At 34.2% G+C, this 14881-nt stretch overlaps 5 protein-coding genes across 5 annotated transcripts; 2 read left to right on the top strand and 3 right to left on the bottom strand.

Moving 5' to 3' along the window:
- Positions 1-4710: 4710 nt before the first annotated feature.
- Positions 4711-6303, top strand: MONOS_14732 (putative DDE superfamily endonuclease; the record flags this gene model as incomplete). The annotated part of the gene is made up of 2 exons (XM_067867560.1): positions 4711-4989; positions 5035-6303. The coding sequence occupies 2 exons, from the start codon at positions 4711-4713 to the stop codon at positions 6244-6246; spliced, it is 1491 nt and encodes a 496-aa protein (XP_067726970.1). The 3' UTR covers positions 6247-6303.
- Positions 6304-6658: 355 nt separating this feature from the next.
- On the bottom strand, positions 6659-10396 carry MONOS_14733 (uncharacterized protein; the record flags this gene model as incomplete). The annotated part of the gene is made up of 1 exon (XM_067867561.1): positions 6659-10396. The coding sequence occupies one exon, from the start codon at positions 10394-10396 to the stop codon at positions 6659-6661; it is 3738 nt and encodes a 1245-aa protein (XP_067726969.1).
- A 132-nt stretch (positions 10397-10528) lies between these two features.
- Positions 10529-11859, bottom strand: MONOS_14734 (uncharacterized protein; the record flags this gene model as incomplete). Its single annotated transcript, XM_067867562.1, has 3 exons — positions 10529-11553; positions 11616-11728; positions 11798-11859. The coding sequence occupies 3 exons, from the start codon at positions 11857-11859 to the stop codon at positions 10529-10531; spliced, it is 1200 nt and encodes a 399-aa protein (XP_067726968.1).
- Positions 11860-12285: 426 nt separating this feature from the next.
- Positions 12286-13231, top strand: MONOS_14735 (putative NADAR family protein). Its single transcript, XM_067867563.1, has one exon. It carries the CDS (start codon positions 12306-12308, stop codon positions 12915-12917), a length of 612 nt encoding a protein of 203 aa, XP_067726967.1. The 5' UTR covers positions 12286-12305; the 3' UTR covers positions 12918-13231.
- A 147-nt stretch (positions 13232-13378) lies between these two features.
- On the bottom strand, positions 13379-14785 carry MONOS_14736 (putative Hsp40). Its single transcript, XM_067867564.1, has 2 exons — positions 14627-14785; positions 13379-14527 (listed from the first exon to the last, which is right to left on the bottom strand). The coding sequence occupies exons 1-2, from the start codon at positions 14724-14726 to the stop codon at positions 13554-13556; spliced, it is 1074 nt and encodes a 357-aa protein (XP_067726966.1). The 5' UTR covers positions 14727-14785; the 3' UTR covers positions 13379-13553.
- Between the last annotated feature and the right edge of the window lie 96 nt (positions 14786-14881).

Genomic DNA, 14881 nt, shown 5'->3' with positions numbered 1-14881 from the left:
ATGTTTAATAATATGGATTTGCTAATCTTTTATCTTTCTATTTTTCATTACTTATTTTTTGTCAGTTAACTTTACTAACCTTAATCTCTACCATTATTTTATTAATGTCATTTTTTCGATGACAAAAAAAGAAACTATTTTGAGGTTTGATAACTGTTTTGTTTGTTGAACAATTAATAAAATAATAAATATAAGACGAAATGAAAAATGCTTCTTTTGTCTGGTTAACTGTTAAACAAAATAAGCGTCGGACTTTAAACGATGTCAGTGTATTTCAAAAAGGCAATTTCTTTATTTGTAGTTTCAACAACATTTGCAACAAACAACAAATTCACTTTTCTTTTAAAACTCAAAACATGTCAATTTTGAATCCTTCTTTTCCTCAACCATCTCTGCACAACCAATGAACAAATAGTATTCTCAAAGCGCAGGTCTATCAATTTCTTCTTGAATGAGCTGCGTTGTTCAGTGAGATAGATTCTGTAGAGACAAGACATGATCCGAAGATAAGTTCACATTCAAAATTCACAAATTTATAATTATTCTGTCTTTCAAAAATATCATAACAATAAATAAAAAAGTTTTGTGGGTCGGAAATTCGTTTCAAAAAACAAAATATTCCCATTATTTATTTATTTTAAATGTATTATATGTCAAAATTTTTTTGAAAAGTTCCTTTTTTAAAATTGTCAGGTTAAAATGAAAAATGAATATTTTCATCAAATTTTCATTCTTACTCACCAAAATTAACCAGCATGCGAATTAATACTCGATAATGTTTTTTTCACATTCTTTGAAATTATGGTGAGAAAAAATGAAAATTTGATGACAATATTCATTTTTCATTTTTACCTGACAATTAAACAAAAGGAACTTTTCAAAAAAATTTAGACATATAGGTTTTGATCAAAGTTCATCTTGAGGTGCGTGTTATTTAGCTCTCGTGAATGAGAAATATTTGAGCTATATCGATTATTATACTATGATGAAAAGATATGGGATTGATTAATCGATGAAATAGTAAAAAATCGCATTTCGATTTGCAAAGGAAATAGAATCTTTTATCGTGGACAAAACGATAGAAAATCTAGTTATATAGATTGTTTGACGTCTTCAACGAAGACTTGCATTCTTTCCATTTCGAAATTTTGAAAAACAAAAAATGGATTTTGATTCATTCCACTTGTTTTTCTGTACTATTGGATGAAAAATTCCAAACGAAACTGTAGTAACGTTGTTATTAAGTGATGTTGATACAGAAGGCTATTGGGGAAGTGTCATCAGGAAATATCTGCTGACATATTGGGTGATTCTATTTGAAAAGTCACAAATGTTTATATTTCAAATAAATCTAAAATTTCATATGGGTGATTCTTTTTGAAAAGTCACAAATGTTTAATTTTCAAATATATCAAAAATTTCATATTTTGCTAAATATTTTGTTAACAAATATCAAACCTAACTTTAATAGAATTTATTCATTGATAATGCTATTTCAAACATTCTTGAGGAGATTTGTGAGCTGAAACAGAAATTTGAGCAAAATATGAAAATTTAATTTTATTTGAAAATTAAACATTTGTGACGTTTCAAAAAGAATCACCCAATATGTCAAAATTTTTTTGAAAAGTTCCATATATTTAATTTTCAAATTAAATAAAAATTTCATTTTTTAATCAAATTTCTGTTCTCTCTCATGAAACTTCACAAAAATAAAGATTATACCCTTGTTAAGATTTTATTTTCTTGACAGGAAAATTTGGTGAGTGGGAACAGAAATTTGATAATAAAAAGAAATATTTTCTTTATTTGAAAACAAAACAAAAGGAACTTTTCAAAAAATTTTTGACATATGGAATGAGAGGCGAGAGTCTATTGGAGGAGAAGTAAAAATTGTGGAAAATCATGAAGCAGTTTGGAGGAAAAGAAAATTTCATCGTGGAAGAAAGAAGAAACAAATTTGGATTTTTGAAGGCATGGAGAGGAAAGAGGATGGAGGAGCTGGAGAAAGATTCTTGGTTGCATAGCGAAATAGAAAAAGGAAAACATTCATTTCATTAATATAGAAAAACATTAATGAAGGAACAACAATTATGTCGGATGAGTGGAGAGTGTTTCATATTTTGGAATCTCAGGGGTTCGTGCATTAGAAAGTTTGTCACAAAAGGCAATTCTTTGATAAAGACACATGAGCATGCACAAACGTAATAGAGGGTTTGCGACATCACTTGCATTTCACTTTTCCGTCTGCATGAACTTGCATTCTTTTTGCGAATGATTGTCTTTCTCTTTATCTTGTCAAATCTTCATTTTATATCACTTTCACTGAACTCGTTTTGTATCTTTGTATTGAAAACTATGAAGATGATGAAAATGAAGAAGGATCCAAAGATATTGCTTTCATTGGTGATATTCAAGGTCAAAAATTTGAAGAAGAGAAAACTGAATTTGTAAGTGACAATGGAGCAGGAGATGGTGAAGGTGCATCTGAATATGAACAATAATGATTATTATTGATGTTTATATCACATCATTTCAATTCAAATACAACTTTTTTCATATCAATATGATGGAAATATATAACAATTAATCGTTTTTTCTGTAAATTCTTTGATTACAAAAATAAAAATTATTTCTTCAAAACCATAAAATTCGGACAAACGACAATAGCATGATAATAACGTGCAATGCATTGTTGAATTACCAAGAAAATTTCATTAAGATCTGAGGATGGTTATATCTTCGGATCATTCACAATTTATTATTTAAATATGGGCAACTAATTATTCGATTTTGGTAAACAAATTATTCAAAATTGTTATTCTTTTTATTCGAAATTAATAAACTTATTATTTGAAATTGGTAAACTTATTATTTATAATGAATAAAATTGAGAATTTTTCAAAAAAAAAATTGTTTTTGTGAAAAATTGGTTTTTGTCTGAATGTGGGAAAGTGAGAAAATATTATGTTCAGTTAATACTTGAAATATTGATGAGAAATTGAACCTCTCATATTATTATTTGTTGAAAAACATAATAAAATCCACATTTTCAGAAAAAAATCATCATCATTGAAATCGGATAATTTTCAAATGTATTCTCATCACATTCTTAAATCATGAATATTTCAAACATGAAATGTTATTTGAAGAAAAATATCTTAAGATAAATAATAAATAACAATAGAAGAATTTCGAAAATGCATTTATGGATTTGTTTAGTTGCGAAACAAATTTGTATTTTGTTTTTATAATTAGTGCGAATAACATTTCATGTTTGAAATATTCATGATTTAAGAATGTGATGAGAATACATTTGAAAATTATCCGATTTCAATGATGATGATTTTTTTCTGAAAATGTGGATTTTATTATGTTTTTCAACAAATAATAATATGAGAGGTTCAATTTCTCATCAATATTTCAAGTATTAACTGAACATAATATTTTCTCACTTTCCCACATTCAGACAAAAACCAATTTTACACAAAAACAATTTTTTTTTGAAAAATTCTCAATTTTATTCATTATAAATAATAAGTTTACCAATTTCAAATAATAAGTTTATTAATTTCGAATAAAAAGAATAACAATTTTGAATAATTTGTTTACCAAAATCGAATAATTAGTTGCCCAAATTTGAATAATCAATGGCATATCCAATATTCTTATTATTTTATCTTTTTTCGAAATTGCACGTATAAATTAATTGCATTGTGCACGTCAGTTTTTATACATTTAATGCTTTGAGACTTATTTCAGTAAGCATCATTTTCGCATGTAATATTAGTGAAAGAAGGAGGATGTTTTTTGTTTTTTAATTTTTTTTTGAAATACTACAAAAATAAGGATTAAGAAATAGCACAACTTCAAAGTATATTGGAGAAATCTTATTCGTTTAACGTTTCTCATATTAACGATTTTTGTATATCGATTGTGACAAAAATAACATTTCCATTAAGTTGGCATTATTTATCTTGATGATTTTTGCAAGATATTGAAGAATAAACAAAGTGAAATTTTGAAAAAAAGAACTGTCATATCGAAATTTATCTATTACACTATTTGTAATAGTGCTATTTTAAAAGGTCAATGTGCTGATAAATAAAAATATATGCAAGAATTTTCGATGATTTGTTCAAAGTTTTGTAAAAAGCAAAGCGAAAAAGCATCATCGAAAAACAAATAAATTACATATCCTAAGCAAAGAAGGGTTATAAAAATTCGTAAAAATATAAGAAAGAAAGAAAAATTGGATTAATAAAGACTTTTCAACGTAAACAACAAAACTTCAATTTTGCATATAAAAAGTTAAAGATAGGGTTATAATTTTATCTCGACCTTTTTTTTTATCTTGACCTTCTTTTTTAATTAATCATTAACTTTTCCCAAAATTTCATATTTGAAAAGATTTTTAAGTATATATATGAATTCAATTGAAAAAAATAAATACATTTTGAAACAAACCCAATTTCGCATGGGGGGGAGATGGGGGGGGTTTAACCCCTTCATTGAACTTCTGTGTGGAATTGGAGGGTTACATGGGGCATAAAACCTTTAGTTTGTTTAAAATGTTATTTTTCGATTTTTTTTCATTTCATTTCTATTAAAAAAATAAAAAATTATTATGATCTTAAAAATATTATAAAAAAAATGAAAATATCAACAGAAATAAAATTAAAAGAAGGGCAGAAAAAACTGCAAAGAGCAATGTCTTCGCGCAAGTATAGAAAATACAACAGTCGGCTGGAGCGAATGGCTCACATCGTTGTTGATGGAGTTGTTCGTATAACTGATGCTATCAATTCTAAGGAATTTAGTCGCACTGGAATAAAAAATGCAGTTAGAGCTCTCAGAAAAGGAAGGCTGGTTGGAAAAATTGGCAGACCTACAGCAGTAGTGGGCGAAAAGGAACAAAGAGTTTTAGATATTATTCATATTGAAGCAAAGTCTGGAACATGTTTAACGTTAAAAAAAACAAGAGAATTGGTTTGCTTTATTTTTATTTTTATGTTTTTATTATTTGCTTTTCAGATAGAAAACATTATAAACGACAACGACGATGAAGACGCTCCATTTACCGAAGTTTCAATGTCTGCTACGTATGGCTTTGTCAAGCGGCATCAGGAGCTGAAGACTGGAACGCCGAAGAATCTGGACATTAACAGACTTGCTGTTTCGTGCAGAAGTGTTTTGAAACCCTGGTACAAAACACTCGACGAGCTGCACGAAAAATACCATTACAATCCAGCTTTAATTATAAACATTGACGAATCTTCAACGCGCGTTCCCACAGACTCAAAACAGCTTGTTGTACATACTACAGACACAAAAGCAGGTTTCACCAAAGAACCACCAAGAATGATCAATTCTACATTCGTGGCAGCTGTTGCAGCGGACGGATATGTCTTTCCTTCTATTATTCTATGGCCAAGTGCAAAGCTACCAGATGAGCTGAAAAGCCTATTATCTCCTACGCTTGAGATATGGGCAAATGGAAGCGGCTGGATGGATAACGAGTGCTTTGAAAGGTATGCTCTCACCATTCTTCTTCCATCCATCATCGAAAGAAGAAAGCGCATGTCACTTGAAAATGAACACATTCTTCTCCTTCTTGACTCGCATGCATCTCGCGCAGATCCATCGATCTGGCGAGAATTCCAAAAACAACAAGTCGACGTTTTAACCTTCGTGCCACACAGCACACACCTCTGTCAAACACTGGACAGAGGAGTGTTTGCTGTTTTCAAATCTGAACTGACAAACAGATTTGAGGCTCCATCATCCTCTTCATCTTCCTCCAAACGAGCTGCAATTTCCGACGTTCTGCCTCAAGCCATCCACACTGCATTATCTCCTTCTGTAATTCAGAAAGCTTTCGTCTGCAGTGGTGTTCTGCACAATACTTCTGGGCCAGTTCTTTTGAAACTGCCCGAATCTTCAATTTACCCTCTTCCATCCCGAAGAAATAGATTCAACTTTTATGGAAAAGTGATAACCGACGAAAATCTTTTAGAGAAATGGGAAAATCATTTGAAAATGAATATTGAAAGGAAAAATGAAATGGATGAAAAGGAGAAAGATGAAGTGAAGACTGTTGTGGATGAAAAGAAAAAAATAAAAAGAAGATTTCTTCATGTGAAAAACGATGATTCTGATGAAGAAAAGAAAGATAATGCATTAAATCGAGGTGAAGGAAAAAGAAAAGTTATCAGAAGAATTAATTCTGATTTTGTTTTCTTTTAATGAAGTTATTTTTTGAACTTTTCACACTTCATTTTTTTGGGTCAGAATAAAGAAAAAGGGTCAAGATAAAATAATAACCCTAATTAAAAATGAGCACTCAAATATTTATCCTCCTTTAATATTGACAGTTCACATTTTCCTTCATTGCAACGTATCAGTTCAATCACTCCACGTACATGTCTCCCAACATAATTCCAACATCGTTCTTTCCGATGCCAGTGATCAGCTGAAGGTATTATCATTTATTCTTGTTCGTCTCCTTCGATTTCGGCTCTCTCTGTTTTTTCCCTTTCTGCTTCCACACAAAATGCTTGTTTCTGCACACAATCACCACCACTGCACTTGATATCACATACAAAAAAAACACAGACACTGAGACTGCAACAGCAGCAACTGTCTTCTTCCCGTCTGCCTACAGAATCCCCACAATGTGTATCTCCATCACTTCCTCTGACCAGGTCATCCCTTGATCACACGACACATGCAGATACAATGCGGGAAACAGCTTCTCATCGACATCAGTGAAAGAAAAAGACGAATCTGTAAATAGATATATCTCTCGTGTGTCACTCGGATCTACGTCAAAGTAAACCTCACTAAACACAAAATTGACTGAAGGTTCATTTTGTGTAGCATTTGAAAAAGCAGAAGTGAACTGAAGCATCGAGTTTGAAGCAATTCTTCCATGTTTCGTAACCTGCCTCAGCCCCTTTCTCGTAGCTGAAGTTTTGGAGAATGAGATAGAAGAGTCTAGCTCTGTTTTTCCATTTGAATTACTTTTGCCGCCGTGCCTTTCATCTATTTCGTTGAAGTTAATCAGATATGAAGGAGGATGGGCATTGACCGAGGACAACGCCAACACAGGCGCAATCGGAGACAAATTGCTGCCGCGCACAGAAAGAGGCGGCAGATTGGGAAATGAAGAGAGCTCAATTGATGAAATGTTGCAGCTAAGATTGAATGGCGGAGGAGCACCACATCTGAGAAGTTTGGAGTTTGACTGTGAAATGGCAGGATTTTGGTGCGATGAATGAAAAGAAGAAAAAGAAGAAGATGCGAATTGAATTGGCCTTCTTGGCAAAATGGCAGGATTCAATGAATTTGAATAGGGGCTGTGCAAATCTGCATCTGTGTTAATGTCAGACAAGCAAAAAGTGTCGCACATTAGAAACTGGTCTGAATGCGCTTCAGAAAGATGCTGCGAATGGAAAGACGAATATCTGTCTGCTTCATTTTCAGCAAAGGAGTCATCGCTATGACTCCCACTCAAATCAACTCTTTCGTTCTTTCTATTGATTTGCCTGTCGTAATTGTTTGCAGATGACAACCACACTTTCACCAGACTCTTCGAACAAGCTCCAGTCAGCGGCGTTCGTATCGTCGCGAAAATGTGCGTGTCATTTTCGAATATCGAGTCGTTGAACAGTATTTTCCCTCCCTTCTCCACACGAAATGCTCCGTTGTTGTTTGCCAGGAAGGAGCCATTCTTCACATAAATATGCAGCTTGCCAGCAGAATCGGATCTTTTTGTGATGTTCTCCATGCCAACAAGAACAAGAGCACCACCACAAGACGCGTTTTCATAGATAAGTGGATTGACAACGTATGAAAAAGAAGAGAGAGAATGAGAATTCAATGCAGAATCAACTCCAACTGAAGAGGAAGAAGAGGAAGATGATGATGAAGGAGACGAACGAACAGGACAGCGATTCGAATCAAAATTTGTGTTGAGTATAAATATCAGTGAATCAATGTTATCTTCTGCTGGGGCTTCTTTTAAGTGTTTAATTGGCGGATTGGAACTAATTTGAAGAGTGCGAGATCTGAGTGATGAAGAAGAGTCAGCAGACAGAAGTAAACGTGAGTGGGGCATCAAAGAAATAATACGAGACAATTGAAGTGCATGTCTAAGCGCCTGAAAAGGTAAAGCTAAATAACATAAAAAGGTGTTTTGAAATGAAGTGCTCGATGACGAAGAAATAGAAGATTGAGAAGCATTTGTTGATTGTGTTGCTAATGAAGAAATTCCGTCAATCGGTATTTCCTTGTTGTTGCTTGACATTTTCTTCTTGACCATCCAACTAATGTCTTCACTTTTCGAATCTGAAAATGCATCAGCCTCAATCATTTCCCTTTCCCTTCTACTGTCTCCTTCTCTTTCTCCTTCGCTTCCACTTCTCGCTCCCACAAACCACGAGTCAGCCACTTCCACAACCATCCCACCACCGTATCTGTTTGCAATGTTGAATTCAATTGAACTCCTGACAATCTTCAGAAGCAGACTGCCCTGTGGCAAATAGTCTGTTATTTGGTGGGTGATCGCCACAAATGCTCCTCCACCGAAAAGGGACTTGCAGCTCTTCACCAAAAGATCCTGAAATGTGACGAAACTTTCAACCTCGTCACCTGCAGAAGATAACAAGGAAGAAGAAGAAAAGCGCTCATTTCTGGGGATGAGAAAAGATTTTGAATTTTCATCACTTTTCTTTCGGTTGTATTCTTCATTCCTATTCATCTTTTCGTCTTCACTGAACAGCAGGAAAATGCCTCCTCCTTCAACTGCATCGCATTGGGTGATTGTCGTTGCATTCAATAAAATGTGATAGTTTTCATTCGCATTTGCTCTGCTCTGCCCTAACTTCCCTTCTGTTTCTCCTGTCTCGTCTGAATGTTTCACTTTTCTCTCAATGAACAGCGCACCTCCCCGAAATGAAGCACTGCAGTCTTTGAATGCAACATCAAGCGTGCTGAATGTTCCGGCACTCGCATCAATATAAACAGCTCCTCCGCAAAGAGATGATGTTCGCGAAAAATCCACATTTGAAATGGCCACATTGGAGCTTTCCACGTGCATTGCACCGCCTTCGTTTGAGTTTGTGAAAATGTTGCGGAATGAAAGAGGAATAGTTTCAGCCAGAAGAGCAGAAGAATGTTGTGAAGAAGCAGAAAGAGAGGAAGACTGTTTCGATGAAAGAGCTCCTCTTATTCTTCCCAAAAGCTGAACTCTGAGCGAGCCAGTAATCCAAACAGCAGGCGATTGAGAAATAACAGGCTCAGAAGAATGCAATGGACGAACAGACGATGAAGCAGATTTCTTGACTGCTGAATCACCATGCATCAAAGCATGAGTGTTGCCAGGTGAAATACTCTTAAAAATCATTTCTCTCAAAATGTCAAGGTAAGTTATTTCTGTTTCCCTTTGATTCTTTCTGTTTGCAAAATGTCTCCTCAAAAATCCAACTTCATTCTCGTTTTGCATTCCGTTCATTTTGTGCAAGTCGTCCTGTCTGCTCAAACCGTCAAATATTCCACCAGCAAATACCACTGCTTCACTCACAGAGTATATGAACATGGATGACCCATGTCCATTTTTGGCAACAGAACAGCCATAAAACAAGCAATCCGTTGCTGTCAGCTTTCTCTCCACGTACAACGCACCACCAGCAGTCGAGCTGTGGCAGTTGCAGAACACACAGCTCTTCATCATGGCGCTGGTCACTGAGACGTAAGTGTTATCGCGCGTATCATTCACAAAGGACACAGCTCCTCCAACTCGTGTGAGCGGATTTGAGGTTCTATTGCGCTTCGCTTTAGCATTGGACGTTTGGCGCTTAGCCTCCTTTTGCTGTTTCTTGTCGCGTTGAAGTTTTCTTTTAATGACTTTCTCTGTTTGCGCATCAAAATGGACTTTAAAATAGTTATCTCTAAATTTCGCAGCTGCAATGCTCTCCATTTCTGATGCTTCTTCTTCAGTGATCGATGCGCATGAGCTGAACTCCACTTCTCTCAGTGTAACGTTGCCGCTTTGATTGAGAAGGAATGCAAGACAGCTTCCATCAACAGAAACAATGTTGGTGAATGTTGTATTGTATATCGAGACATTCAGCAAGTTTATTATGTACAATGCAGAAGAAGAACACTGCGTGTTGTCGTTCATCTTCCCAACAGGAAAGCATATGTGGTTTTTGAATACACTCTTGCAAACAACCTTGTTCCCGTCTCCTAGTTCATCTACTTCTGTTCTTTTTGCGTTATTCTCGTTGCATTCAGTGGGATTCTTTGATTTGCAATGCTCATGTTGATCAGAATCAGAACAGAGTGCGGTTGATTGCTGAGATAATGACGGCGCATTATTGAAAGCTTCCTTCATCGTTGTGTTTTCATTTTGTTTCGCAGATTCTTTGATTGTGATACTTCTTGCATGGTGAATAAAAATGAAAGGATTGTAGCATCGAAAATTTCTGCTGTTTTCCAAGTTGGTCGAAAGAAGAAAATCGGTGGTTCATTCTGTTGAAGCCATTTTATGTTGTTTAATCGATGACATGGAAGAAGAAGAAGAAGAAGAAGAAGATGTTGTGCAATCAAATGTTTGAGTTGTTGACTCTTCCTCTTCAATTGCATTTCTCGAATCAGCATCTCTTCGGTGGCAATAAATTTCTTCTTCTTCTTCCTTATTTTCAGAAAAGGAAGGAAAAGTTGTGTTTAAAATTCCTTCAAAAGTGCATCCTGCAATTGTCACATCAGAATATTCATTGATATCCACAATATGAATAAAAAGTCCAGCTAATTCTGAAACAAGCTGTTTGTTTGTGGGTACTGCATCTGTAACTGAGTTCGTCTTCACATGCTTAAATGTGCATCGCTCGAAGCTGATTGGTTTATTTGTTCTCACTTCCAGTCCGTTGCACCTTTCATTTCTTGTGTTCAGATTAAAGACTTTTGGTATGTGTATTTCTCCTTCTCTGGAAATAAACTCAGTCAGGACAGAAAATGAAGAGTCTGCAACAAGAAGATTACTTACTCCTTCGATGAATATCAAGTACGATTCAGAGGGTGTAGTTTCAGACAGAGTATTGTCCGGAGCATCTGAAGAGAAAAGTGTCGCTTCGTTGATTCTTCGTTGGCTTTCTTCTTCGCATATGTTCCCATTTAGGTCCTCGTTTATGATGCATCCGATACATTCAAGTGAACCGTTCTGCATGGCAATGATTTGCCCATCGAATTTTTTGATTTTCACTTGATGAAGTTTTAAATCAGAAGATAAAAATTCTAAAGGAGAACGTTGTATTCCTGTTGCATCTATCCACATATCTTTAATTGTTACATCACTGATTGATGAGGTATGCATTAGTGGGAATGAAATTGAAATATACATGTTTCTCGTAGCCTGCGACAATTCTCTTATTGCGCTATTTACAACTGATAGATAATACTTTTTTTGATAACTTTTATCCGCTTGTTCGTTTTCAAAAGATAATGATGCCTTTAATATTGTTGAGGTATCGATTCTGATCGGTGTCAATTCAGCTGGAAAATATGTAAAGAAAATGAAAATTATATGACTTGATAACCCAGATAACAAAGCAAACATGTGTTCAAAGGATTCTTAATTGTAATAGAAATCAAAGATACATCCTTGCAATTTGAAATCTTAAGGATACTGTGTGCAATGCATTCAAAAGTTAAATTTTCCAAAGAAAACCTTTATAATTGAAATAAAGAGTCAAATTGAAGTTTTAAAAGTAAATTATCGTAATTGGAAAAACCAAACGTATTTATGTTGGTAAATGCGAGTAAAATTTCAATATTTGTTTGCTTTGTGGAAATTATCATTTTGTTTGATTTTGAACAAATCATGAAATTTGTCCATTTTTCTGTTTCAATATTAACAAATTCGAGATTATCTATTGACTCAATAATGTTTATGCTTGTATCGCTATCTAATCCATCAACAGCCTTATTTAGCGTTTTACAAGGATTTGATTCTTTTCCTTCCCAGCAATCGTCTTCATCTTTTCCTTTTACAGAATCAACAAAAATTTGGCGATTGTACTGGCACTCACTCAACGAAATAATCACAAAAAAAATCCAGCATTGCATTCATAAATCAAAAACACCAATAATCATGCCCATCATAAAATGTTCAATTTCAAGAAAACACAAATAATCAAGCATTCTATCCCATTTGAGATATAAACATTTTTTAACAGTTTTTGTAAAATTTTCGAAATCTTTTGTAATAAAAAAATAAAATTATTTATTTATAATTCTTTTGTGAAATGGCAACACCAAGTTCTGTTCCTTCAACAAGTTCATCTATATCTTCAACTCTTTCTCCAAGAAATGTTCATGAACTCATTGAAAGATGCGACAAAGGTCAAGAATTTTCATATATTTTCTTTTGGAAAGAAAGCGAAGATCCATATGGTATTTTTGCCCAATGGTTCACATCACCATTCGTGGTTGATTCCATTAGATATAACACTGCAGAGCATTGGATGATGGCTGAAAAGGCTCGATTATTCAATGATGATGTTTCTTTACAAAATATTTTGAAGGCATCTACTCCACGAAAAGCTAAGGAATTAGGGAGAGGTGTTAAAAATTTCAATGGAACAGTGTGGGAACAAAAAAAATTTGACATAGTGTACCAAGGGAATTTGCACAAATTCAGTCAGCATCCTGAATTAAAAGCATTATTAATGGAAACAAAATCCTCAATTATAGTGGAAGCTTCTCCGCTAGATGCAATATGGGGGATAAAAATGGCTGCTTCAAATCCAAAGGCAACAAATCCTCATGAATGGAAAGGTGAAAATGTTCTCGGTTTCGCGATAATGGCTGTTAGAGACACGTTTTTTGAACAATTAAAAGAAAGTTCAAAAAGTTAGAAACATAACAATTAGAATTTCGTCTTTCATCCAAAAACATTTTTTAAGCAAAAGATTTTTTATGTTTGTATCCAGCAAGTGATCAAGTGAGACACAAAGAAAAAATTACCATTCAATATGCAAATATTTATTATCATCAAGAGCAAAACGATCATTTTATCAATTGTATTGTCTTTTGTAAATTTTGGATTTAATTAAATATAATCGATTTGTATTTTTATAATATTCTTTTTTATGCTTTTTATTTATTTGAAAAAGAAAATGCAAAAACTTCATTATGCATCAAAAATAAATCAACATGAGAATATCTGAAACAGAATTTTTTGCTTTATGAATTTTGTTCCACGCAACATTTTCAAATATATTTCTTAATTTTTGAATTTTATTATGAATGCAAAAGAAATTTGATTGCTCTTCATTTTGAAACTTCAAGAAAAAATAAATTGAGCAATAACGAAAGATTTTGTGAATATTCAAAGATATATTTTGACCAAAGAAATGATGCCTGGAAATCCAAAAATTTTTTTCCATTAAAAAATAAAAAGCGTGTGTTGAAATGTCTAACAAAGAAATAATTGGCAATGAATCATAGTCTGTACTGTGATAGCTTTCATATGCAATGTTTAATTCTAAAGTCTACTTCCCAGAAAGCAACATGGACAATTGTCGCTTTTCGTCCGTGCTAAGTTGTGTTGGGAATCGGACATCAAATTCTACAATCAAATCTCCGTATCTTCCCGGCTCTTTCGAAATAGGCATTCCGCCTTCATGAAGCACAATTTTCTGCCCCGGCCTAACAACTCCGGCTGATCGCACTGTGCGAGTTCCCCCAGCAAGAAATGGCAGAGGCAATTCGAAGCCGCACAGTGCCATTGAAAGCGGAATTGTTTGCTTGCAATGGAGATCGTTTCCGTCTCGCACAAACGTCGAATGTGGCTTTTCTTTGATAACAAACACAATATCTGATGGAATGGTCCCGGGCTTTTCATCTCCATACTTTTCAAATGTTATCTTTGTTCCTGCTTTGTATCCTGGTTTAATATCTATCTGCACAACTCGAGCTTCTTTTTGCGTTCTTCCGCTTTCATCTGTCACGTTTCGCTCAATTCTCATTTTCTTTGTGCATCCAGTGAACAAATCATCAAGTGAAATGGGAAGTTCATGAATTACAGGAGGATCTTGCACAGGTGTAGAAGTGGTTCTCACTCTTGATCTGGACGAAGAACTTGACGCAGAAGAGCGAGCTCCTCCAGATCTTCCTGAAGATGAGCTAAATGAAGATGAGAACCCTCCGCTAAAAGGATCTGTTGCTGTTGTAAACATGCCAGCATCTCCTCCAAACATTTCTGCAAACATTTCAAATGGATCCCGAAACATAAATCCAGCTCCACCTCGAGGCATTCCTGAAGTTGTGAAAACAATTCTTGGACCACCTGGGCCAAAGCCTCCTGGAAATCCAGGCCCAGAATCATCAGAGCTAGTTCCCTTCAAACCATCTTCTCCAAATTGGTCATATATTTGTTTCTTTTTTGGGTCGCTAAGAACATCATACGCTTCTCCAATTTTCTTAAACATTTCTGTTGCTTTTTCTTTATTATCACGATTTCGATCTTCGTTTCAAATAAGTTAAAAATACAACAAATATATCACAAAATTTATTTGCATCGGAAATAAATTGCATTTTCATGGTGAAAAATGAAAAATCAAACCAGGATGCCATTTTAAAGCTTGTTTCTTGTAAGCCTTTTTAATCTCTTCTTCGCTTGCGCTTCGAGACACACCAAGTATTTCATAATAATCTTGGCCCATGTCAAAAACAATGAAGTGATTAGCTAAATTAAAACAGTGAAATAAAAATGACTTGAATTGATCAATACCCATTGTGGCACGCTTTAAAAATTTCTTTTTTTCATTTTTATTAAAAAATACATCTACGTGTGAATCCTAAAAATGCCAAAAATAAA

This window comes from Monocercomonoides exilis (assembly GCF_001643675.1).
Source record: "Monocercomonoides exilis strain PA203 chromosome Unknown scaffold24-1337568, whole genome shotgun sequence".
In the NCBI taxonomy this organism is placed as follows: Eukaryota; Preaxostyla; order Oxymonadida; family Polymastigidae; genus Monocercomonoides; species Monocercomonoides exilis.
This window is presented reverse-complemented; position numbering and strand designations above follow the sequence as displayed.